This window comes from Cydia amplana, chromosome 15, assembly GCF_948474715.1.
Source record: "Cydia amplana chromosome 15, ilCydAmpl1.1, whole genome shotgun sequence".
In the NCBI taxonomy this organism is placed as follows: Eukaryota; Metazoa; Arthropoda; class Insecta; order Lepidoptera; family Tortricidae; genus Cydia; species Cydia amplana.
Window position 1 is genome coordinate 7,269,433 of NC_086083.1, and position 27,837 is coordinate 7,297,269.

Genomic DNA, 27,837 nt, shown 5'->3' on the forward strand with positions numbered 1-27,837 from the left:
TATGCAGCCAATACTTTGACTAACATTACAATGGGACAATGACAAATTAGATACATAATGCTTCTACACTAAATACAAAAGTAAGTAAGACCTTAAATAATTGTTCCTTTCCGCATAAAAAACATAGCAATTGTAACAAAGTTATTATTTCAATATCATTAGCATCTTTTAGTTAGAAATATTTATTTAGTTTGCCAATTTTAATGAAATTTTAAGGAAAAAATAACTAGTAAGTGAATAAATAGATACTACTGAAAACTATGCTCTAGTACTGAAATAAGTAACTAAAACGTGCACGTGTGTGACGTCGTTCTGCCTTTCTCACATGTGATATTTTCTCATATGACAAGAGAAAGGAGAAGAGAAAGTCACGTGACTATAATTTTAATGTTTAGTTCGGAGTCTCACTGTCCAATAAAGACACTGCTGTTACTCTCTCCTCCGTTTCAAAACCAAGAATAATAAATGCTCCTCGCAAACCTTATCGGTGTTTGACGTAAAATATTAAAATATCTACTTAAATTTGTGCTCGAAAGGTATCTAAAGCTGGAATGCCTTTGGGCCATAGTGTCAAGTCATTACTTATCCGCAACGTTAAATAAATACAATTTCATGAACGCTTCTTACGAACGGTTATTTTTATTGTCAAAATAAATTGCTTAACAAAAAGGTACTACACGTCATATGAAACACTCGATTATTATTATTTAATATAACTAATCGTAAGACGCAATAGTTTGTATTTATTTCCAATTGCAGTACTTTGGCCGCTTTGTGAATGTTCTAAATAATTGTGTAACGTAGGTACTTAATACTAAAGCAATACTTACGAATCTCATGCCAACGCTTGTTCCCCAACACCAACTGTTTGAAAGTAGGTAATACTTATCAAATGCACACACACGATCAAACAAACACACGCACACGGTCCTACCACCACACCATCTGGTTCAATTTTACAAAACTCGTAATATTAAGTTTTTGTCATTATGGACCATATAAATATTTTTTTTTATAGTTTTGTAAAATAAACCAAAACGTTTGTGCTAAAAAATCGATTTGACGTAAAACTATTAATAAAACAGTATCTCGTAAGAAATATTGGCTTAAGTGGCGACTGTCGGTATGCTGTGGTAGAGGTGCAGTATAATTAAAATACTGTTGTGATGAAAACTAGAGGTAGTGCAGGGTTATTTTAGACATTGTTTATATGTGATTATTTTACTAGTACCTATTTGGAGACACTTGTAAAAAAATATAAAGCAACGGAGGAAACATCTAGGATAAAGTATTTTTATTGTGTTTTCTATGGAATAGCAGATATGTAGATTAATTAGCACAAACACGCATTTTTCTAATCAGTCGCAGCTAATTTAGCTACAAGTAAAGTAACTGCGACCAAGAACAGGAACACTACTGAAGCACTACTCGGGCAAAATCAAAATAAAACACACATTAAAACTGCAATGAATTGGTATTATTAAAAAAGCAATTATACAACAAAAATAATTCAAAACAAAACGATGTACATTAATTTAAAGAACAATTGTTTATACAAATAATTAAAAAAATATAATAATTATAACAACAAACATCGACAAAATATATTTAAAGACAAAACATATTTCAAATTTTAATCAGTCCTCAAGCTTTAGAAATGCAATTTTAAGAATGAAATGTTTTTCGTACTTACAGAAAATCATTTTTTTAACTTATATTATGCAAAAACACAAAAAAGTTAAATGTGAACGAAATTTGTAATAATAAATCAATAGGCATGTAACTTAAAATACCATATCAGGTTAAAAATAAAATAACTAACTCATTACCGTCATAATTAAAAAAATGTTCGAAAGGATTACACTGCTTTACATTGAAGGTAGGTGTAGTTGTCATAATTTGCAAATCTTATGATAAATTTTGATACTATGCTATACTTAATATAAATATAATACGTTGTAACGATCTCAATTAAGTAGAAGCGTATGTAGTTACTGAAATCATTCGTAAACATTACGACACGATTTATGATGTAGATGGATCGGATATTTTTTGTATAGGTACAATGATGGCGTAATTTTTACGAATGAAACTTTTGCAAAGTCTCAATGATTGTATTCACCTTGTTTCGCGTAATCTCAGTTCATTTAGACGAATTGTGCATAGTATTATAAACTAAAATAATCGGTCAAGATTGGTAAAGCAACTATAGATTTTATAAGATGACACGTTGGAATGAAATGAAGTATGTTGGAACAATTCATCAAAATGGAGTGAGATGAAGCAGGCTACGGCAGCTAAAATCGCAATCAATAGACCTTCACTCAACTCGATTCAGTAGATTAAGTGAAATACAATATTAACGTCCGATCTAAGGAATGGTAATAATTTATTAGGAACAGGGCAGCCTACATTAAATCATTGGTGACTCATCACTGAAATTTCGACTCTTAGAGATCTGAAAATAAATTCTACTTCACCTAATCTAGTGAGTATCCAAATTTAAAAACGAAATTTTACTATCGAGTCGAAGACGCGTCGTGATTGGCAGTAAGTGCGCGGGTCGCAATTTTTGAAAAATAAGAAGCATAAAGAAAATCTGCTGTTTCAGAATGCTAACGATAGTGCAAGTGTGCAAACGATGAAATGAATTAAAATAAAATGCACTAAATACTTAGTTCATAAAATAATCGAAACACAATTGCACTAACGAGTAAGATGTACGATCGAGTTCATCGGAGGCTTATAATTAGATTCCGTAGTCAAAGATGTATGGTACATATTTACAAACGATACTAAATATTATTTATTAAATCACAACAAAGTTGTATGGCACATGTGTTGCAGGTAGGCGAGGCCACGACCCAAGCCCTCGCGACGCGCCTTCAATCATTAAACAGATAAACTTTAGAACATTGGAATATCACCGAACTCATCATAACCTAAGCAATATTACTAATGCAGATCAAAAATTAAGAAATAGATCCCCCGACCGTAATAGACGGATCGAATCAGATCTCTTCACTTGTCATAGATTCAGCGATTAAAAATAACTAAAAACGATTATTCACTAAGAAAACCAAAACTATTGAAATCAAACTAAAATAATTCTGCTAACACACTCACACACGGTAATGAAGTAAAAAATAATAGTATAATATTCATAAAATACAAAAAAGTAAACGTTACACATGCACCGTATAATACTACTGCTACAAAAATAAAGTTGTTTCCACATAAAAAAATATCTTACCAGAATAACAAATTGCATATTTATTTGTATACCGAGTGAGCTATAATACTCCAGTAAGTAGTGGAACGCCAGTTACACGCGTATCGAAATCTCAAAAATTATAATTATTTAAAAAGTCTAGCGAGACGACCATTTCCTAAAGTGCTCTACTAGTTACTACCGTGTCCAATTACTAAAAACATATTCAATTACTAGATTTGTATAAAAACGAACAATATTATTATCAACCAAATGTTACTTATCTTTAAAACAACGAAAACATGAATTTCAGGTCCGTGGGCTCTCAGTGACTAGGCGGTACTGACATCGGTCGGGACAGAAGTCTTCCAACAAATATAAAGAAACTACAGCCATTTCATTCATAACTTATTAACATCATAATCTAAAATGCTTTATAATACTCAAGGTTCATGTTGGAAGAGGAGTGGCGTATCTAATTCGGAACTGAGCTGAGGTCTATAAAACATTTTCGATCAGTCACAGTTTTGTGGCATCAGAACTTTCCGTTCCATATAGAACGACATAAGGTAAGGACCTGTAGCATTGCTCGAGTTATCATAGTGTCCAAGGAACGCCGCAGTCAACTTTGTCATTGATAAAACCCCTACCATCACTTTCCCTAAATTTTGTAACTACATCAAGAGGGTAGTAACTAATGATTGTCCACATTAGCTCAATCAATTTAACACTTACCTAATAATAATGTAACAACTTCTTACTTAGTTTCATAATCATATTTCCATCGACACAGAATAAGTGCTAATCAAAAACAGGAAGTGCCATTGTGCCGAAGAATATCTTACAACTAACAACAATACCGCTCGATGCTCTCTTATTACGATAAAATCACACGCTTAACGCCTAACAATTTGTTAAGTAATAATAGTTAAAATATTGGTCCAACAAATGGGCTAAATAATACAAATGCCCTTAATATTCATCCCTAATTTAACGATGTGGGATATGAAAAAATATTATTCAATAGATCAAAAAATGATAGGGTCGAGAACACCGTTCGTTATGCTTGGATCGATTCAACGGAATAATCTCCATCCTTTAAATAGGTACTCGAATAACAATGTCAATACTATGACTAATCTCATTACAGTTCCGAAATAATACATATAGAGATTTTATGCCAAAAACTATTTTAAGAATTCCCATCGTTAGTTGAATTGATCACATCGAGACAGCCGCAACACTTGCACTTACAAAAACTATCAAGTACCTTAATTCACATCAAAATTGTCACATGCAACTATTCAAAAATTGACACATCTGGCCGATCCGTTCACTTGCAAGTTATTTGCGATTCAACAAATGGTTTTTTGGCTTATAGTTCATCGGTCATTCCGATCTGATGTGATCAGAGCGGGGGGCTCACATGCCTATAGGCGGCACTTGCACGTAGCGATAGATATAGAGCCGGTAGTCCTTGCTGGCGAGAACGACGGAGCCGTCGTCCATCAAGGCCACGTCGAAGCACTGCGCGTGCTTCACCTTGCTTTCAAGAGCGGACACCAGTTGCCCGTCCTGAGTAAAGATCGTCAAGTTAAAGTTGTTGTGATTGTCCGCGATCAGGATTTCGCCGGCGGCGTTAATTCCTACACCAATCGGGTAGTTAGTCACACCTTCGCCTCCTATCTGGCGCAAATAGATCCCCTCGTAGTTGAACACCTTGACACAATGCGCGCGGTTGTCGCTAATGAATATCTCCTGCTTGTCGTTGACTACTACTCCGTTGGGGAACTCTAAATGCTTGGAGCAGCCGAATTTCTGGAGCACGTTGCCCACTTGGTCAAAGATTATGACGCGCATCACTTTGCATTCTACGACCACAATACGGCCCTTGTTGTCGACGGTCACGCCGCGAGGGTGCTGCAGAATGTTGGCACCAAATTTACGCACGAATTGGCCATACTGGTTGTAGATCTGTATTTGGTGTGTGGGGGACCTTTCGGTAACAATAATGTCACCAGATGTGCGCACCACGGCAACTCTGTTAGGGTATAGCAGTTGCCCGTCGCGTTTGCCACATTCTCCAAATTGGAATTTGAAGCGGCCTTCCTTGTCGAATATCTGAATGCGATGGTTGTTGGTGTCGGCGACGATGATGTCGTTTTGAGCGTTGACAGCGACGCCACTGGGCTCCGTGAACTGACCTTCCATAACTCCGAACTCTCCGAATTTGCAGTGATAAATCATCTTTTGTCGTTTAATTTGAGATTTCGGTGGGAAAATGGCAGTAGAAATTAACTTGTTCGTCAGATCTAATATAGGATCATTGTGTGCGGCAGTGGATAGTGAGTAAGGGTCATTATTGGTGGGAGGAAAGAGCGAGTCGCATCCGCCATTTGACCATTTCTCATAGGGATTAATTCCATTCAAGTTGATGTCTCCAATAGCGGTAGAGAATGGTCCAAGACTCGCGCCATTGTTAAATCTCTTGGAGATGATGTTGGATTCGAAAGGTGACGTGGACTGGCTGGTGGGTCCAAGTAGGCCATTGCTGTAGGGACGGTCTAAAACGCCGTTGAGTCCAGTCGGGAGGTGGATACCACCGTTTAAGCTTCCAGAACTTCCGTTGACGCTACTGCTGCTGGACGATGAGCCCCCATTCAAAAGTGAGCCGTTCGTAGGACGGGCAATAGGCGGTTGCTTGGTGGGCCCTACATTTTCGGGGTTCGAGCGGACATATCCAAATGTGTTTCGTACTCCAACTTGTATTGCCTGATAGTTCGACACAAATTCGAGTTCAGATGCTGTTTGCATGCTTTGTTCTGGGTTCGTTTGCATCAAGGTCTGCAGTTTATTATCTAATAACTTCCTGAACATCAATATTTCAGCTAAATTGGCGCATTTGGTTAGCCTCTCTACGAAGTCGCAAGTTTGATAAATTTTGTCGACAGTCTCTTGAGCTTTCTGGCCTACAACCGTCAACGCGATCTGTTTCGTTGAGAATACGCTTTCGAGTTCTTTAAGAAGTTCCTGTTTGCGCTCTTCCAGCATAGAACGGTAGAATTGGAACGTATCATTAATTTCGTTTTGAGCTTTGTGGTACTGGACCTGTAGTTTGCCAGCAGCATGTTCGACAGTCTTGACGACGTGCCTGATCTCCGTGGCGCGGGTCTTGGCTTCGTTGACGGCGGCTTGCATGAGCTCTAGTTGCTTAGGCCCAGCGTCGGACAAGTGCTCATAGTCGTGCAACGCGGCGGGGTGCTCGATGATGGTGCACTCCTTACACACCGGTACTGAGCATGTGCGGCAGAAGTATTTGAGAATATCATTCTTGTGTCGCGGGCAAAATGCGGTTTTATCCCCGCTCGTCGTGAGCGTAGATCCGAGCATGCCCTTGTCATCTTTCAGATCTGTGAACGCCAGCACTCGGTGGCCTTCGAAGCAGTGCATGAATTGGTGCGCCATAACGCAGTTTGGGCACAGGAAATTGGCGCAGTCTACGCAACGCGCTACGGCGTCTGATTCCTTTGATTTGCAGCCGGTACAGCGGGCCGAGGGCGAGTTGGTCTGGCGAGCAGACGGGAGGAGATCGGCGTCCTGCTCAACAGCGGCGGCGATCACGAGGTTCGTGAGCAGGCCGGGTACGCCAGCCGGCGGGAGCTGACTGTCCACGCGGCAAGTCACGCAGGTTACTTTGTCCGGGTGCGTCTGCTCGCGCTCCAGGCAGCCGCGGCAGAAGGTGTGGAAGCAGTTGAGTACTTTCGGGTCGACGAATGTCTCCCGGCAAATGGCGCAGGTGGTGTCGAGACCGTCGAACTCGCGAAGGTCACATACAGCGGAGTCGCTCGCGGGGGGCGAGGAGCCGCTGAGGGTCAGGGGCGATAAGGAGCCACGCTCCAGCGAACCTATCGAGTTGGCACCGGGCAGCGACTCAAGGGACGGGGTGCGTGAGGCCATCTTCAGGAAACCGGCATCCCTGAAACAAGTGAACAGACACGGTTAGTACTTAGTCATTATGTAACAGAATATTTCAAATTAATGTACAATATAAAATCATATTTTTATTGCTCTCTTTTAAGCGCGCGGTTGTTTTACGCGATTACGCAATGCTTTTGTCGCGCACCTATTTTACATCAAATAATCTAATGACACTATATTGTTTTACGCGGCAAACGCAGCGGTAAGCGCATTGTAATTTTGACGCATGCGTTCAAGCGCGCGCTTTAGGTTCACTTCCTTTTCGAAACATCAAAGTGATCGATGTGACGTGCTCCCATATGTCTTGGTAAATTTACTCTTAAAGAAGTCGCATGATAGCCACGTCACACCTGTCATTTTTGCACTGAAAAACTCAGTTTATACTCGACTCGTACACATTATTTATACATATCCAATGATGAGAGAAAACACAATTATGTATTACAAATACACTAGTAATACGGCGCGCTAAAGCTAAACTATCATTCTGTAATAACTATAGTTAGAAACAAATATCTCTGAATTATTAAGAAAACGAGTTTTTGTACCCACAAAAATACATATTATCATCATCTTCTAAGTACTGAGGCAATATCTCCGACCGAATAAAATCGTTAAAGTATATTTTCAACGTTCAAAGGCACGTTTCAACATTCTAATATCAATTTAGAGCGCTATAACGTAAATGCATCTCCTGACCTTACCCGTATATACAAGCGCCATAAACGTGATAAATAGACAAGCTTAACTTAATATTTTGGAGCCATTTACGAGCTGGCGGCCGGAAGGAGCGGAGAAACATCAATAACGAGGACGGGTAGCCGAAAAGTGCATTTCAGGAACGCCTCTGGAATGTTTACATCGGCGGTGCACTCCCTACAAAGGGCCCGTTGCCATGCCAACGCATAGGGCGAATCGAAAGGGGATCGCGCTCATTCGAATTAGGGTGAGGGTGGAAATTTATTTTGACTCCCCCGTGTTTAGAACTGTACCTAAGGGGAGATATTTGCGAGGTGAATGGCCTTGTTTTGTAGAAGGTAGTCAAAATTGCTCTCGACAAAACGGTACAGAGATAAACCGGAATACTTAATTAGGTTGGTAGCTAACAGGTTCTAATTTCCGATAGTGCAGCTCTGGGGTAATATGGGAATTTACGGGCAGCGTCCGCAATACATTACAGCGGCCGCTTAGTCCCCAGTGACAGTGACGGCTCGATTGCATTGCCTATGCGACGCTGCATACGGAATGACCACGCTGGCTCGTCGACTAATGATAAAATTTGCAAGCGCTATTCGGCAAGTATATCGTTGTCTACATTCCCTTTGAGGTGTCAAAGCGATGCAGCATGCATTAAAGTGGTTTATTTGTAAGCAGGGCGTTTCAGGCCTGGCACGGGATTATTGTGTCAGGGTTTTACATGGATACAGTTACAGCGGCCTTTTTTCAAGGAAGGTAGATATTGTTATTAGGTTACATAGAGGACTTGATTCCACAAAGGTTCTTTGCAAAAGCAAAAATGTGTCATAATAAACATTGTTTTTAATATTTACCCCCTTAATTGAAGTTAAACTGTCGTAGGTCATGCTTATATTAAATTAATTTACTAATTATTAACATGTCGCCCGGGTGGCTAAAAATGCGCGAGTTAAACCGTAAATTAACTCACTTCGTTGTTGTTACTTAAATATTAGTATTTTAAATTTCATTACGAAAGCATGTTGTTTTTTTTTACTGTACCTAATAAATGTTATATTGTTGTCAACGCATACAATTCCTCTGTTTCAGAACCTAATTGGTAACAAGCACCCGCTCGTAACCGTAACTCAGCATTGGGCACAATCGAAGTTTGAGCCGTTTCCCCGCACGGAGCAATTATACGTCCATCGTTGCGTTGCAGTTCCGTCCCCGATGTATAGCTCGATCGAGATACGGTAGATATACGGCGAGCCAGACACATTGTTGGGAACAAAGCACAGGCAAAATCGGTTCCGGCTACAATCTGAAATTCACGAGACAAAAGGCCCTCTACGTAGTTTTTGATTACTCTCGGAGCTCGCTAGAATCAATAAATACTAACAATTGGATACAAATTGAACGATTAATCCATCAGAAATTGCCTGACAGAAACATACTTTTAAATCAACAGAAACCTCAGCGAATTCGGCAGATTTTAACAAGCTTGGATTATTTTCCGATGTAAGGGATTTAGAGTAAAATATTTCGAATTATTAAGGATATTTGTAGCGAAATCGGGGCTAGGACACTTGAAAATTGTATGGCCTTTTGCCGGCACTCTCCGGGGAGAAGCCCTTAGTCCCGCTGATATATGTATACATAGTGGAAATTGTGGAATGGAAACGGTGACATCGCGTGGATTAACATCAGAATGTGAACATTTGACTTGGTGATGTTGCTTCAAAACCGTCGAGTTGTGTAGACAACTATGTGCATAATCTTATGTGATTTGGGCTTTCTAGAGCGGGATACAAACTACTTGCTTCTAGTTTTTCTACGAATGTTTATTACGATCATAAATTACGTTATACAGGTAAAAGAAGCAAGAACAAATCTGGAAAATACCATTCAATTGCGTTTCATGTTGCTTTTTAGGGTTCCGTACCCAAAGGGTAAAAACGGGACCCTATTACTAAGACTCCGCTGTCCGTCCGTCCGTCCGTCCGTCTGTCACCAGGCTGTATCTCACGAACCGTGATAGCTAGACAGTTGAAATTTTCACAGATGATGTATTTCTGCTGCCGCTATAACAACAAATACTAAAAACAGAATAAAATAAAGATTTAAGTGGGGCTCCCATACAACAAACGTGATTTTTGACCGAAGTTAAGCAACGTCGGGCGGGGTCAGTACTTGGATGGGTGACCGTTTTTTTGCTTGTTTTGGTCTATTTTTTGTTGATGGTGCGGAACCCTACGTGCGCGAGTCCGACTCGCACTTTTTTACAGTGGCCGGTTTTTTACAGTGAATTACCAGTATATGAATGCGCGAAAATACCAGTACGTACATATTATAATACAATGATTGCCTAATCTTAGATGTACAGCAAACCAGGATCAGTTTGAAAACACGTCCAGTATTCCCAGTACGAGCAATAAGACCGCCTGAACCGACTCCGCGCTGTTGGGACCTCATTAATTGCGATTGGGTTGAAGCAGATTACGGCAACCGAAAAGGTTTCCTGATCGGTCGTAAATCACATGCTGCAGCAGATGGAAACCGACTCAAACGTGCAGAAATTAAAGCCGATAATACGAGTAGCTTGGATCGACTAATGACAATTGAAACGTAAGGGTGGACAGCATTTTAGCACCGTCGGTGAATTGTGGCGGAGGCGCCTCAAGCTGGAGTGCACAATAAATAATCTGTGGCTATAAAAAGTATTGTTTGGGAATTACCTTGAGGTAACATTGGATTTTTCTGATCTCGCTGTAAATAAAGTTTGCAAGGGATGATCTCGGCTTGGGCAAATTGAAAAATTCAAGTCTGTTCGGAGCGTCTATAGAATGCCGATTTGAATAAGATCAACTGCGAGCTTTCATTGAAAGGGAATAAAGATGTCTAGAGAGTGTCATAGCGGAAAATCGAAGTCTTATGATATGCGAAAAAAGAGAGAAATGATCTTGCTGAGTATAGCGATCTTCAGCCCTGACAAAGAATATTTCAATTCTAAATTAATACGTATGATTGTGACATGGTGACTTAAGATTCATTAAGCATACAAAACCAACGCCGTTTCGTCATTATTTTCAATACGTCAAACGAACATTCTGGACTTAGCTCTTGTGCTTTATTAAGAGCCAACAGGAGCTAAGATTTAAATATTTTAGGTAAATATACCCGTCTCGCTAACGGAAGCAGCTCCTAAAACTAGTGCGATAAGGACAAGGCGAAAAACCCTGCGTAAAAATCTCAAAAATCGAGGTTTCGTACTCGACTGTTTCCTCCTCCAAAACTTAACCCATCGTAACCAAATTTGGAAATCTAAATGATTATGACATTATCTGTGTCGGACCGTTTTGCTTTTTTGACTAATTGATATCAGTTTTGAATAGCACGCCTCTCATTGCGGCATAGTCAATTAGGCCATTGTGGCCATTTTTGAAGGGCTCTAGCGCCTTAAAAAACAAAAATATCAAAAAAAGCAAAACGGTCCGACACAGATATTGACAATATTAATCTGTGTTGAAAAATTCATTGCTCTAGCTTCAAAACCCACGGAGGAAACAGTCGAGTACGTTTGTATGGAGAAATGACCACTCCTGTTGGCTCTTAATTCGATAAATGACAGGGAATCGGCAATAATGAGCATCGGCAGCTCATCTAACGCAGATGGCGGGGACAGATGCCGATATTAACCTTTTTAGGGTACGCTGGGTATTCCAATTAACGGTGTTACATTGTTTAACTTTCAAAGTAACAGTGCTATTATTAGAGCACTGCTATTTGCTATTTAATTAAATCTTCGTTTGGTCATTTACTGTCTTTATTGGAAGTTTTTTTAGATGTCTAAATGTTAGGAAACTCAATGACAATACAATCTTATATTTCAAACTTGCCACCGGCCCTGAGGGCCTACCGCGAACCACGTTCAACGTGTTGCCTCTCTGTCGCACTTGTAAATTCGTACGTAAGTGTGACAGGGAGGCAACACGTCGAACGTGGTTCGCGGTAGGCCCTCTGATATGACGACCAACCACTGACAAGAGTGTGACGACAAAGAAGAAGATATCATGATAACGCCAAAACTTACTTCGTTACTTCATAAACGGCATATATCTATAGATAACACATGCGTTTCACCCCTCCATAAAATATAAATAAAAACGGTCGGGCATCTCAAGAAAATCGTTTCATAAAACCAAATGTATAATGTATCGGGTTGGCAGTTGCCATGTGTAATATGCCGGGAGACTTGAGAAGTTAAAATTCATGAGAACATGTCCGGGATGGCGTTTTTTCGAGTGGCAACATTGCGTTTACGACGTCACGAATCAACCTAATGCGTATGGCGGGACTTTTTTTAAAGTAAACAAGGAGCACGCACCGTTTCACACAATTTTTATGGCACAGTTTCAATTTTTAAGGGCTTACGTTATGTAATATTACAAATAAGTAAATGATTAAGATCGGCTAAATATTTACAAGGTAAGTGCAGCCACCGTGCAAGGTCAGACTCGTAGTGAATCATACTGACGTTTTTGAAACTTAGGTACTTCCAATAGGCCGCGATAAAGCGTAATGCATTAAAAATCAATATTACCTTACTTTTCTAGTTTAAGTGTTTTACAAAAAAAGCCAAAGTGCCACGAAACCCTTGGTAAAACTTTGCTCCAATAAATTTGCAAGAATTTGCAATTTTTCAAACTTGCAAGCAGTTGCCGTCTCGCTTCATACATAATATTAATAAGGGACGGGAGATTTGCATGATTCCACTTTATTGAACAAGTTTCGTCTTGTCATTCAATATTAAAGATTAAACGTGGGTACTTTCTTGTTTAAGGTTTTTGGCGGAAACATATTTGTTTTATGCAAATGTGTAGGTAAATAAGGGCACAAAAATAATATCTTGATGTAGGTAAGGGCCTGTGCACAAATCATGCGAGGATCGATACGGAGAGGGGGAGGGGGGGATTGTCACGAAAAAATCACGACAGATCACAAAAACACCTCGCGTGATTTGTGCACAACCCCTAAGTTTCTACGTAGGCACAGAATAAATAATAGTACTAAGTACAGAAGACTCACTCTCTAACAAAACGCGTCTGTTACGATCAGCACAGATATGGCCGCTAGGTGGCCGGATCGCGGGGTGAGACACGCCTGACGTAGTAGAGACTTAGGGGTAGGTCTCTCTAAGTAGGTAAAGGGCATTTGAAGAAATAGAAGCGAATATAAAGAAACCACAAACGACATAACACTGCAAATTGCTTTTTAATGATGTTTAAAACGGGCTGTGTTACGTGGCCATGTTTGAAGCTTTAACACAAAGTTGTAATTTTTAAAGGTAAACCGCAAGCTGACTCATTGCTGTCAAGTTAATGTATTCACAACTAGCGACCCGCCCCGGCTTCGCACGGGTTAACAAAATTTGTTTTGTTCCTCTTGAATCACTCTATCTATTTAAAAAAACCGCATCAAAATCCGTCGCGTAGTTTTAAAGATCTAAGCATACAGACAGACAGACAGACAGACAGGGAAGCGACTTTGTTTTATACTATGTAGTGAGTAGTGATGTTAGCATTGCTAGGCGAGCGTAGAGAGGGTCGCGTATGGGAACTAGTTTAAATTAGACCTCGAGATTATGCGGTATCGGGGACTTCGGGGATTTCTAAATTTCGACCGCTCGATTTCGTGTATTTCATTCAATAATATCTCCGCTACTCGGCAATTAAATTCTACTAATAGAATTGAAAACGAGGAGTCAATACCACTAGATTCCCAATTTCTATTGCTCGGATTTAAAAAAAAAATGCATTTCGCCGTTTTCCACCGTTTTTTGAGTGATGAAATCGAGAGATCGAAATTCAAAAAGCGGCCAAGTGCGAGTCGGACTCGCCCATGAAGGGTTCCGTATTTAGGGGATTTATGACAGAAGCAAAGAGTTTATTGATTGTCATAGAGAGATAAAGTCTAAGAGATAAACGTGGCAGATGTCGCTGTACTGCAATACATCCACGGAAAAACGTCCACGAATTCAAGCTTAACAGTGATATCCATAACTATAACACTAGAAACAAACATAAACTTTCTGTGCCCGCCCACCGCCTCCGTAAGGTTAGTACGTCTTTCGTCGGGAACTGTACACGTTTTTATAACAAAGTTCCCACTGATATAGCGAATTTACCACTTAACAAATTTAAGTCACACATTAAGCGCTCCTTGTTGAGTAAGGCGTACTACACTGTAAATGATTTTATAGATGATAGAGATGCCTTTAAGCCGGCAGCTTGATTTCGATAGTATAATAAGAGTTAATATGTATTGTTTTTCTTTTCTTTTTTTTTCTTTTCATTGTGAATTAATCATGCTAGTGTCCAGTAGAATTGACACATGAGACCATCATGTTCTTGATTAATTAGGTATATTGTTTATATTGCTTAATTTAATTTTAGTTTTTGACACTTGGAGACCTTATACATCTCTAAGTTTTAATTTTATTTTTAATTTGTTTGTACATATTTATATTTTTAATGATTCTGACACTTGAGAGACCTATACATCTCTTAGTCAATATAGGGCATTTTGCTTAGTAATTATGTGAAGATATACCGTTTTTCATGTAACATACAAGAACAAAATGTTGTGTCTCACAGCTATACGTTATTACAATTTAAATATTAATATGGCCCGGCAGCTTGAATATGTCATGCTCGCTTAAAAGTCTTTGCTTACGGTGGCGTTGTTGATCGGGTCGCCACTTTCCCGAATGAAGGTTGAGAGAGGCGATGGCTGAGATACGCGTCATACTCGTGAACGGGTGCTGTTTGTGGAGACTGGTCTATTTAAGCTAACACGAGCTATTATATTTAGTAACTTTATTTTTGAGTATAATTACATGGACACACCTCATTCGGTTCTCGTATGCTATTTTATTTTTACTATCATTTTCTTTAATTTAATGAATGTTTTAATTAGGTATACAGGATTTTGACTCTTGGAGACCCTATACATCTCTAAGGATAATTTGATTAACTACTATATATTGTAATCTTTTAGTTATGATGACACTTAGAGACATTTACATCTCTAAATAATTTTAGATTATAGTTTTTGTATCTTTGTGTTTTTTTTTCAATACTATTGTTATTGCGTTTTTTGTAATTCGACATTTAGAGGCTTTATACATCTCTATGTTAGTTTGATTTGATATTTACGGCTTAGTTGTATTTTATAATTATTGATGTGTTTTTTTTTTTGCTGTATGTAAATTCCATATTGACGTGTAAAAGTGCCCTTGTGGCCTATTTGCTGAATATTGATATTTGATATTTGATATCAACTTTTGAACCAGTACACACTCAGAGTTACCGCATAATGTACCGAGCCAAACAGCGCCATCTCGTTTAGCTGTCTTATTCGAAGTACGACATTGCCAAACTTTACTCATCTTCTTCAATCAATGTATGAACGGAATGCATGAAACTTGAACTTGACAAACTTAAATATGTAGCTTAAACATGGAAATCGATAAAACACTTCTGTACCCCTTGCAGTGCCCGCAGTATTTTAGAAAGAACGGTTAAAGTTACAACTAAACTTGAAATAATTAGTTACTTTTTAAACGAATATCATGGTTTTTTGCGCCCCTATGAAACAGCTTTCCATAGAGACTATTAAAAAATTATAATTATAACTGGCTGGTTGGCTTCGACTCTGTAAACCGTCGAAATACCATTAAAACATACGCCAAGGAAGCATGACGCTTAGTGTAAGGCCTGAATGGATGCTCGAAGCGGAGCGTTCGGCGGGGCGTGCAGCGTGGCGTCGAGCTCCCAAGGGATTTGAGCAGCGTGCACTAAGGCCGCTCCTATACGTTTGCATTTGTTTAACATGCACGCCACATGCCCCGCCCCGCTGCACGCCCAACTCGAGCGTCCACTCAGGCCTTACACTTAGCGTTTCACTGACGGTGACGTCCCAAAACGCTCTCATTATTTTCATTAACAATAACGCTCAAGTAATATTAATTATAGCTAAAGACAATTATAGCGTAAGGCGATTACGTCGAGATGACGTCGCGAGACGCCATAAATTGCCTCCATTAAAATTCTGAGGAATTCCAAATTTGAATTTGGGAGGTAAGCGGTACGCGCGACATTTGGAAATCGAATTTGATAGTTACAAATGGTTGTTTAATGGCGCTCGGGGGAAAATGGGGTTATTTGCGTGTTTGGGGTTTAGCAAGAGACGCTTTTATTAGGTAATTCGGTTTTATATTATGTTACTGGATTTTGAATATTATTCAACAACACAACTATATACATTTTGTGAGTTAACTTGTATCTTCTATGTTTTCGTTAGTTATTTAATTACGAATGCGAATTATAACTTTAATAATCAATATAAATAAATTAATCATGAAGAAGTACGACTTAGGGCTGATTCGGATTTTGAACTAGATAGGTATCTATTAGACATCACCATACCTCGCAACCGAGCTAGCAAATCTGTAGCAGTTGTACGTCAGGGTTATCACTACTACGCATAAACTAAAGTACAAAAAATATATTTTCTTTGTTTTCAAACACACCAATATTATCAAGCAATAAAAATTCCATGTTAATATTTGAAATAAATGCGAAAAAAAAACGTGATTTTATAAACAAAATAACAGATACATTGAGACGCATCTAATATTGACATTGACCTGTTAATTTATATTATTTGACAGTAAATTGAACCGGGTTATATCGGAAGAGGGTCAACAAGGTTCTCGATCAATTTTATTAATCTTACATACAATAAAGTTAAAGCAAAATGTTTCATCATAATCGCCAACCCTGACACAAAACTGTCATATGCTACGGTTTTGCTAGCTCGGTTGCGAGGTATGGACATCACCAAGATGTCAGTGTCAAACAAGTGTCAAAAGTGACGTTTTTGTTTGAAGAAACGTCACTTTTGACACTGACATATATTGGCGATGTCTAATAGATATCTAATATTTGACGTATCTTAAAGTTCGAATATGGCTGATAGACTATATTATATGTATGTATGTATGTAGGCATGTTTTTAGCTTCCCTTTTTTCCCAAATTGCCTTCAGTAAGTTCTAAAAAGTCTACGTCTCGAATACCTAATATACCTACCTATAAACCTTTTTTAATTAATAGGTCATAGGTATAGGTGGCAAACGAGCAGACGTATTTATCGCCTGATGGTAAGGGATTACCGTCGCCCATGGGGAGTCCAACACCAGCGAGCTTGTAAGTGCGTTGGCGGAATTCAAGTTGGGAGTACGCTCTTTTCTTGAAGGTAAGAGGTAAGTATTGTACTAATATTAACAGTAAGTCTGCAGTGTAACACGGCAGCGTTGTCACAGAATCACAGATGTAATTAAATTGAATTAACATAAACCAACACAATATATGTATGTGGCAAACGTTTGTACAAGTTAGCGTGTTTGAATAAATATTTGGTCGGCGCGTTAATTACCAATTACTTGTGTAAAATATGTAATTCCGTTTGTTCTGTTACGTTACATTGTGTATAATATTAATATATTATCGTTCGCTAAGGTAGGTTTCCGTTTATCAGACAGCTTAAATTAATTAAAATAAACAGAAGTCTTTATTATTGTTACGTAGTACTTACGTACTAATAGTTACTGTTTTTAAATCGGCCCAGACCTAAAATAATAAGGCTTACTATGATAGTCTTCATTTTGACTCATTTATGTAGCCTTATTAGGTACCTACTATATATATAAAAGATAAGCTTTTCTTTATTTCAATTCTGCTAACCAATTATAAATGAGAAAATGTTGGGCTGGATTACTTAATAAAATACTATGAGTAAAGCTTTCATAAGTAATCATCAATGTTTTACACATCAAGCAGTACTTATCAAAGAAATAATATTAATTTAAGTCTAGATAAATATACCCAGTAATAATATTGGTAAGAAGTAAATATTAGACATAACAGACTATAAAATAATTGGCTGAGGTCTCAAAACGAAATTATCCACCTATGTGATTGAATACAGGGTGGATTTTCTTTTTGGGTCAGTGAGGGCAGCTACCAGATCCCGTGCTGCTACGAGAAAACGGTCTAAGAAGACCTTCCCTCGATTTCAAATTAATGAAGATTGGCTATTACAGATTTTGGAAAAAAACATACAGGGTGCGAGAAAAAGGTCATTTTTGACAAACTTTTTTTTTGATGCCAATCGATCCCATTCCTATTAAGGATCAAAAGCTTGTATGAAACCAAAAAAAATTTTCCGGCTAGAAAAGCCACAAATCGAGGAAAACTTTTCCCATACAATTTGTATGAAAATGAAAACTTTTATTTTTCACATGCTGTTTTTGTATGCCAATCGATTCCATTCCTATCCAGTATCAATCGTTTCCTAGGGGTCAACTTACGGTAAAGTACTAAAAACCCACAAATTAATAAAAACTTTTTCCGTACATTTACTATGGGGAAAATGTGAAATGTTATTCTCAATTTTCTATCTCGCCCATCAGTCCTACAGCAATGTCTTCATACAGTATTATGGTCCTTAAATGTAACAGGATTGATTGGCCAGATAGAAAAATGTGAATTAAATTTCACGTTTTCTCCATAGTAAATGTATGGAAAAAGTTTTCTTAAATTTGTGGCTTTTTAGTACATTACCGTAAGTTGACCCCAAAGAAACTATTGATACTGGATAGGAATGGAATCGATTGGCATACAAAAATAGCATTTGAAAAATAACAGTTTTCATTTTAATACAAATTGTATGGGAAAAGTTTTCCTCGATTTGTGGCTTTTCTAGCCGGAAATTTTTTTTTGGTTCCATACAAGCTTTTGATCCTTAATAGGAATGGGATCGATTGGCATCAAAAAAAAAGTTTGTCAAAAATGACCTTTTTCTCGCACCCTGTATGTTTTTTACAAAATCTGTAAAAGCCAATCTTCATTAATTTGAAATCGAGGGAAGGTCTTCTTAGACCGTTTTCTCGTAGCAGCACGGGATCTGGTAGCTGCCCTCACTGACCCAAAAAGAAAATCCACCCTGTATACTGATAATTGAAACTAATTAATTGTATTCACCGTTTGTGATCATGTTCTAAACACGTAATTAATCACAGATAGAGATAATTCGATTAATCAGAATATTGTCTTCGGTTACCGCGACAGTTATTCATGAAATAAAACTATTTAGGACCACTTCAAGGTTAGTCACTAACTCGGAGTTAACCGTTAACACAGGGTTAAATTGTACTGGTAACTCCAGGCTTTACCAGTTCTCAGATCGATTAGGTATATAGCGTATAATGAATTTAAAATACATCCCGATCCCGACGTTTCTACCCCTTTACAGCGTTCGTGGTCAATCTGCCTAGCTAACACTTAAACTAGACATGAGATACCTAGAATAGCTTTTTTCCTGGGAGTCAATCTTACCTAGAAGATTTAGAAGAAAGATTTGTTACCAAATTATTTTCAACTAAACATTTTAAATCTTTTTTGAAGTAGAAAACTACTATATATGTAATTTATATAAATTAATCCCCGTAGAGGGTAAAAATAAGTGTTAGGTTATTACAGTCACCACACGTGATTGTTACGCCATTTTGGGTCTAAATGGCGTAACAATCACGGAGCGTGACTGTACAGGAGTATTTATGGGGGGAAGAAAGGGGTAGTTTTAACCACTATTACTTAAGTAGACTCTAGTTGAAGTCTAAAATGGAAATTAATACAACTAGCGACATCAAAGCGTAATATTTAATCCCAACCGCGATCGCCGTCAATCACGAGCCCTCAACACGACCTAATTGTCGGGTAAACATTCTAATTTAGTCGCCGCAACTGTTGCCTACAGGCAACTAAAGGTAATCCATCCATTTAGGCTTTAGGCAAGAATTAGGCTTTAGTAATGATTAAATCACATTTACAACCGGGTCTATTTTACTACCTATATTTACCGACGTTTCGTTAGTAATGATGTTCAATCCACGCTAGTGACCAGACGGGCTACCGCGAAAACCGAAAATCGCAAATTGCGGCCATTTTTCTCTGTCACTCCAATTACGCCTTCAATGGAGTAAAAGAGAAAGATCCCTGCAACTTGCGAATTGCGCCGTAGCCCCTCAGAGAGATGGCAAATATTTTGCACAGAGGATCAGCCTTGTTGCCTTTTCCAGCGGGGCAATACGGTCAACCTTCTGGGCACCCTACCTAGCGTATATTCAGGGGGCCTAGCCAAACCGACAAAGGTACATCGACAAACGCCAAACGAAAAGTAAAAATATATCGGGATGACAGATAATACGAAGAGTCACGTGACTATTTACATTTATTTTTCTAGCTATCAACAATTGTCAGAAAACATCAATCGAATACTTATTTATAAGTTTAAGTTGCGGTTTTTTAATAAAGTTTTGCATATGTAACCATAAAAATTAGTTTTTAGTGAAAACGCGTTATAACTACTTAAAACTACTTTTATCTGGAATTTTTCAGTCAGTAGTTTTCGCGGTGTTTTTACGGTGACATATACACCGTATTAAAATCGGTTATTAAACGAATAAAACACATGACCGTGTGTTGTAAAAGAACCAGCGGGGGTGTCGACGTAAAATACTTATGTTATTTTTAGGTAAACAGGAGAACTGGGCTTATTTTTATGTCAAGGGCACAGTAAAGCAAGTGCGTCTCAAAATAGCTTACTCAGGGGGAATGGCAGCAGGAGTAGCAAGTTAATTATAAACCAGTGTGTTTACATAACAGGGTGCTTGTAAGGTTTTAAAAAACAATATTAAGCTATTCGTATAAAATATTACTAATTATTCTGTGGTAAGTATGTGTAAAACTACAGACAGCACATGAGTTAATCGTTTAACGTTAACGAATAACAGCAATTGTAACATTTCTGATTGTGTTTAATACGAATAAGTAAAGCAAATAATGATCATATTCTTATTATTTGTTTAATGTATCCTGACCGTATTAAAAAATCTTAACCCTTTAACAGATTACCTATAAGAAATCCTCAATTCAAGCCTTATTGCCACCTTTTACCTGCCTAAGGGAAAAATAGAAAAAGATGACGTTTTAGGGTGGCAATTTTTTCCTTATAATATAGAGGTAATATCTTATAAAAGGTTATAAAAACCAGTTTCCATTGCTTTCACTATTCTTTTAACCATTTGTCACTATTTTTACTTAACCACAAACACAGCGGGAGATCGTTCGACGTCAAAATATCGAGCTAAAAACTACAGGCCGCGTAGCCAACGTGCCAATCGCTTACGCTCCGTAGCGATCGAAACGCAACTGTCACTGTCACCCTAATATGGAAGAGTGATAGAGAGACACACAGCGATTCGATGGCAAGCGATAGCGATTGTCACCTTGGCTAGGCCGCACGGTTTTACACAAACGCAGTTGTCTCCGCCCTTAATGGAGCAATTTGATCACCGGGCATTGGGCACCCAAATGCAACCTTCGAAACCCAACACCTCCCTATAACAAAACGTAGGCGTTGTATCTCCGACCTACCGTCCACCCAATTAAGGTTTAATTTTTTTTGTAAGTTGAGTTGAATAAACGACCTTTTTGTTTCATGTTTACAATTACCAAGTTAGTTATTCAGTTAAATATATCGCTGATGGTTTTTATGAATAAGTAAAGAAAGGTTTTATCTTGTTTTGGCGCCGGTATGGTAAGATGGTAAAGAAGGCGTTTAAGACGTATCTATCTATCTATCTATCTATCTAATACCTTTAAACGAGCAATTCTTGTTTATACATATATATGTCGGAGCGAGACACCAGAAGGACGTATTGCAGTGTTACAGTTCATAGCTTTAACCGCCTGTATAAAGTCGATTAGCAATGTTTGGCTACGTATTAATTGCTTGTAACGAAATAATAAAGTTGCGTAGTGAATGAATGAATGACAGGTAGATCGTCAAGAGGTGTATCTTGAGTGAACGTAGGCACGAGTGGGCATTTTTGTCGTTATGTTGGTAGACTGGTCAGGCAGGTTTACCAACTTGAATTGGAGGCGGGAGCGGTTGGCTGGATAGTGATTGGTCGTTTTGATTATTTAGTACTGAAATATAGTAGGCACTAGCAGGGTTGGGCAAAATACTGGCTTCCACGTATTTGAAATACAAATTACAAAATACATTTTTAAAATTATTTGAAATACAAAATACAAACTACTTTGGTGACGGGTATTTGAAATACAAAATACAAATTACAGTGTTTAAAATAATGTATTTCAATTACAAAATATACCTTTAATAGCATTTAGTTTTAACGTTAACGTTAACGAATATCCTTTCATATAAACTTATAGGGTCATTGCGCTAGTTTTCGTCCAGCTCTAGTTTACGTCCACTTGACGAAATTTGAATATATACCTACATTCCTGCACGAATTTGGACTGATTTCAATCCTTATGTCTAAGGCGTCTAAGCAATATATCTGTCTACATATAACAATGATATTTCGCAAAAAGGAAGCGCTGGTGGCCTAGCGGTAAGAGCGTGCGACTTGCAATCCGGAGGTCGCGAGTTCGAACCCCGGCTCGAACCAATGAGTTTTTCGGAACTATGTACGAAATATCATTTGATATTTACCAGTCGCTTTTCGGTGAAGGAAAACATCGTGAGGAAACCGGACTAATTCCAATTACGGCCCTAGTTTACCCTCTGGGTTGGAAGGTCAGATGGCAGTCGCTATCGTAAAAACTAGTGCCAACGCCAATTACTGGGATTAGTTTCCAACCGGACCCCAGGCTCCCATGAGCCGTGGCAAAATGCCGGGACAACGCGAGGAAGATGAAGATTTCGCAAAAAGTAGTACATTAAAAATGAAATATATATTTGATAATCCGTCAAGTCGTCGAAAACTAGTGCATGGACGGAAACTACTGCAATGACCCTATCCCCTAGATTTAAACGAAAAGTTCCACGCAGAAGTTGACCTAATATAGATCCAGTATCCAGCCAATGAAAATTGTATCTCGGCTGGATCGGAGGTTCGCGGTCGGCTCACAGCTTGTGCGAGAGATTAGACATTTTAGGATTATAGAATTTAATAAAATGTATTTATAGAAATGTATTTTGAAGCTTGAAGTATTTGAAATACAAAATACTAAATACATGTGAGTGCAGTATTTGAAATACCAAATACAAAATACTTTTGAGGTAGTATTTGAAATACAAATACAAAATACTAATTTGTATTTCAAATACGTATTTCAAATACATGTAATTGAAATACTGCCCAATCCTGGGCACTAGTATGGTTAACAAGTCTGAATGTTTATTTCATGCGTTGGTAGCATACCTACTATTTTGGCTGTAAAGTAATACATCTAGGTACTACCCCACGCGCCCACCGCCATTAGAATCATCCTTCTCCGACATATATATGTTCAAGCTTGGATGTCTTGAGTATTAAATAAAAATCGCAGATACTTAAAAAGCTTCTAATTCTGGTTCCACAGAGGTACTTAAGATTACATTGTATGAAAAATATATTTGCGTGTGTGACGCGCACATGAGCGTGTATCTCAGAGCCTAATGGCTCGCTAGGCGTCTATAGAGACGGCGGGGGGCGCGGCTGATGGGCCAACTGGTTTAGTGGTGTACGGTCCCCGCTTCCCCTTCGTTGGTAGGAGCCGCAACATCCTGGGGGCCCTTGGAGGCGTCAGCCTTCAAGGCTTCATGAGTGTCGTCCAGCAGTGGGCAGAGGTACTTCACACCTCGTTTATAAGTGCCCGTTACTGTGGCAACTTCGGCCACTCGCGAAATCCCGTCGGCGCCAGGAAACAATTTGGCGATTCGTCCAAGCCGCCAGTGTAGGGGAGGAGTATTCTCTTCCTTGATGAGGACCAGGTCACCCAGTTGAAGATCTCGTCCTGGAACACGCCACTTCGTCCGTTGTTGGAGCTCGCAGACGTATTCCAATTGCCAGCGCCGCCAGAAGTGCTGTCTTAATGCCTCGAGCCTCTGAAACCTATCTAAACGGTTTGTGTTTATATCCGCGAGGTGGGGCGACGGCAACGAAGTGAGCGCGCGGCCGATGATGAAGTGACCTGGGGTTAAGGGTTGGAAATCGTTTGGTGAGGACGACAAAGGACATAAAGGACGACTGTTAAGGATAGATTCTACCTGACTAAAGAGAGTTGCCAATTCTTCATAGGTTAAATGAGCGTTACCTAATATACGATTGAGGTGAAATTTTGCCGATTTGACTCCTGCTTCCCACAAACCACCAAAGTGAGGAGCATATGCCGGTTGGAATTTAAATTGTATTCCCTCATTTGCTGCAAAATTGCAAACCGTGTCTGAGTTTGAAGTAAGATAATCGCTAATTTCCTTGGCCGCTCCTACAAAATTACGTCCATTATCGCAGAATATTTCGCGAGGTCGCCCTCTACGAGAGATAAAACGTCGCAGCGAAAGAATGAAAGAATCCGTCGACAGCGTGCTTACTGCCTCTAAATGCAAACATTTGTACCGGAAACAAACAAATATAGCTAAATAGCACTTTGTTATTTTGCAACCTCTGCCATGCCTGTCTGTAATCATAAAGGGCCCGGCGAAGTCTACGCCGACACTAATGAAAGGGAAATCAGGCGTTACGCGCTGAGAAGGCAGAGCGCCCATCAAAGGAGCAGAAGTGTTGCCAGCTGCGCGGCGACAGGTCACGCATTGCTGCGATACGGTACGCGCAAGCGTGCGCCCCGATACGGGCCATACCGTCTCGCGAACGGCGGCTAGAAGCAGCTGAGGAGGAGCGTGCAGGAGACGGATGTGTTCCTGTTGAAACAGCAATCTAGTCAATCTATGTTTAGAGTGTAACAACATTGGGTGGCGTTTGTCAAATGGATAAAACGACGAGGACAGACGTCCACCAACTCTGAGAAGCTTGTCGTCTTCATCGTAAAATGGGTTCAATGATAAAATAGGGCTTTTAGGGCCTAGAGGTTGCTTGTCACGCAACAAATTCAATTCAAGGGGGAAACTAGCCTGTTGTGACAAAGCGACCAGTTTTTTAAACGAAACCTCGAGCTCCTCAGGTTGTAGTACACCCGTAGTTTTATTGGATGAAGGGCGGCAGTTATGCGCAAACCTAAGCATATAAGCTACCGCACGTTGTAAATGTGTAAGTTTCGAATATCGATCGAAATCAATAACATTGGTTTTTTGCGAATCGTCAGTAATCGCGACGTTAACCTTTAGCTCGGGTAAATCGAGTTCCGAGTTTGCGGAAAACTGAGGCCAGTTATTTTGTGGCTCGTATAAAAAAGATGGCCCGGTCCACCACATGTGCAAATCAGGTAAGCGACGCGCTTCGACCCCTCTAGATGGGTAGTCAGCCGGATTTAACGCGGTTGGAACGTGACGAAACTCACTGCCATCAGTGAGTTCTAAAATATGAGCTACGCGATTGGCAACAAACGTTTTTAATTTGGTTTGATTAGTTTTAAGCCATGCGATTACAATTGACGAGTCAGTCCAATAAAATTTCTGCGCAATCTGGCAGCGCAACGTCTTAGAAACAGCTGACGCGAGCTGCGCGCCTAGAAGGCAAGCGCATAATTCCAATCGCGGAATAGTCGTAGCCTGGACCGGCGCGACCTTGGCCTTGGCGCACAGCAACCTGACTACAACATCGCCCCTCTCATTAGTGGACTTTAAATAAATACAGGCCGCGTATGCAACTGAGCTTGCATCACAAAAGACGTGCATCTCGATATGCGTCGGCGAGTCGCAAAGTACATTACGAGGTATTTGGAGCGAAGTTAAAGACGCTAACCCGTTAACAAAATCCTGCCAAGACTCGTTTATGTAACTCGGCACGGGAATATCGCAGTCGATTTTTTCAATCCATAATTTTTGTATTAAAACTTTAGGTATAATCGTCAGCAAACACAAGAGGCCTAGGGGATCAAATATTTTACACGAGTCCGATAAAATTGAACGTTTCGTAGGGTGGCCGTCCTTGGCAGAGTATTGAGTAGGAAAATGAATGACATCTGCCTCAGAGTCCCAGCCCACTCCTAGCGTGTGCGACGACGAGCTAATGATCAAGCTACCTTTATTTTCACCTACACTATCGTTTTGTGAGTCATGCAAAATTGACGGTAAATTTGTGCGATATTTGCGCAAGGGAAAACAACCAGCTGCCAGCGCACGCTCAACCGACTCTTTAATATAACGCAATTCCTCCTCTGTGTCTGATCCCGTTAATAAATCGTCAACTAAAAAATCATTTTGAATGATGATCTTAATTTTTTCATCTGCACATTCCTCGCCCAACTGCCACAAACAGCGTGTACTCAAAAAACTAGCACTTGAAAATCCGTAAGTGACCGTGTTAAGCCTTAAAGTCTTTAAAGGTTCGTTCTCATTGGAGCGCCAGAGGATTAATTGTAAATCGCGGTCGCATTCCTGAACCAGGACCTGCCGATACATCTTAGCGACATCCCCAGTTAAAACATATTTGTAAGTACGAAACCTCAGAAGAATGTTAAACAACGAATCTTGGATCGTCGGCCCAACCATCTGTAGGTCGTTTATAGAATAGCCAGACGTGGTGGGGGCACTGCCATTGAATACGACCCTTAATTTTGTAGACTCGCTGGAGGGCTTTTGCACAGAATGATGTGATACAAAAAAAGAAGGATCCGGAATGTCAGAATCGGACACAGAGAGATGGCCTAATTCGGCATATTCATTTATAAATTGCTGGTAAGCTGTTTTCAAATCAGGGTTGCGTTTAAATCGTTTCTCTAATGCAAAGAACCGTTTTTTAGCAAATCGATACGAATCCCCTAAACAATCGGGTTCGGTAACTAATGGCAAACGCACGTGAAACCTACCGTTATCGTCACGATAAGTGTGAGTGACAAAGTGTTGCTCACATTCCGCCTCTAAATCGGTAAACGGTTGACTAGGTTGGGGCACCTGCTCCAGCTGCCAGAATTTAGTAAGCGAGTCGTCGAGATTACTACTTGTGTACAAGTGATTGCATTGTAAAAAGGAATTGAACGACTTATCGTTTAACATTGAAAATGCATTGTACTTACTGACCACTAACCAACCTAGTTTCGATTTGCGCAAAACAAGCGAATCGTGCCCTATATCAATTTGCTGGCCTTCAACCAGACTCCAAAAAACGTCACCGCCAAGTAAAATATCTACAGGTCCGGGCTGATTAAAATTAGGATCAGCGAGTGTTTTATTACGTGGCAACTTGACGCTCGACACATCGATATACTCTAGTGGCAAAGAGCTATTAATTACAGGCAGCGCTAAACATGCGATATCGAATTTGGATTTTTTATCATGTTTAGACCGAATTTGCACAAAGCAGCGCTCCGGATTACTAGATATAGGAACGTCGGACAATCCGAAAAGCTTGGAATTACTGGGCAGCGGTGCGAGTTGCAATTTCTGTTTAATACTGCTTGTAACAATAGAAGGCATGCTTCCGCAATCTAAAAACGCGCGCGCTGTTACATAATCATTAATAGCCGGGCTATATATGTCTATGTACGCGGTAGGCAAGAGTATTTGATTTGAGCGCGACACGGTCACATTCGACGACAGCCCGAGCTCGGGCTCCGAACGCGGCGGAGGCGCATCTACGGGCGCAGCGGCAACCTGAGGAGTCTCCCTATGCAACAAAGTATTATGGCGCTTCTTACAAGTGTGACACGGAGCTACTCTGCAGCGATGAGAAGTGTGCCCCTTCCGCAAACAGTTGAGACAAAGGCGTAACCTTGACGCTCCGGAGATCCGGTCTTCAACTGGCAGGGACAGGAATGACGAGCAATCGTAAATCCGGTGCTCGCCGCTGCAGAACACACAGGCAGGAGGAGAGGCCGAGGCCGAAGCAGCAGGAGTGGCTGAAACCGCAAAACATTTGGTGCTAGACTTCTCGCGTTTA

General features: G+C 39.7%; 2 protein-coding genes across 7 annotated transcripts in view; both read right to left on the reverse strand.

Annotated features, from left to right (window-relative positions):
- Nucleotides 1–1,455: 1,455 nt before the first annotated feature.
- The window catches only part of LOC134654559 (brain tumor protein), a 532,623-nt gene continuing 506,241 nt past the window's right edge, over nucleotides 1,456–27,837 (reverse strand). For all 6 annotated transcript variants that reach the window (XM_063510019.1, XM_063510014.1, XM_063510017.1 and 3 more), the window contains one exon: nucleotides 1,456–7,187. In XM_063510019.1, coding sequence (XP_063366089.1) covers nucleotides 4,634–7,168 — 2,535 coding nt within the window. In that variant the 5' untranslated portion in view covers nucleotides 7,169–7,187 and the 3' untranslated portion in view covers nucleotides 1,456–4,633. The remainder of the gene's footprint in view (nucleotides 7,188–27,837) is intronic.
- On the reverse strand, nucleotides 23,428–26,011 carry LOC134654525 (uncharacterized). The gene has a single exon (XM_063509971.1). The coding sequence runs from the start codon at nucleotides 25,632–25,634 to the stop codon at nucleotides 23,517–23,519; it is 2,118 nt and encodes a 705-aa protein (XP_063366041.1). The 5' UTR covers nucleotides 25,635–26,011; the 3' UTR covers nucleotides 23,428–23,516.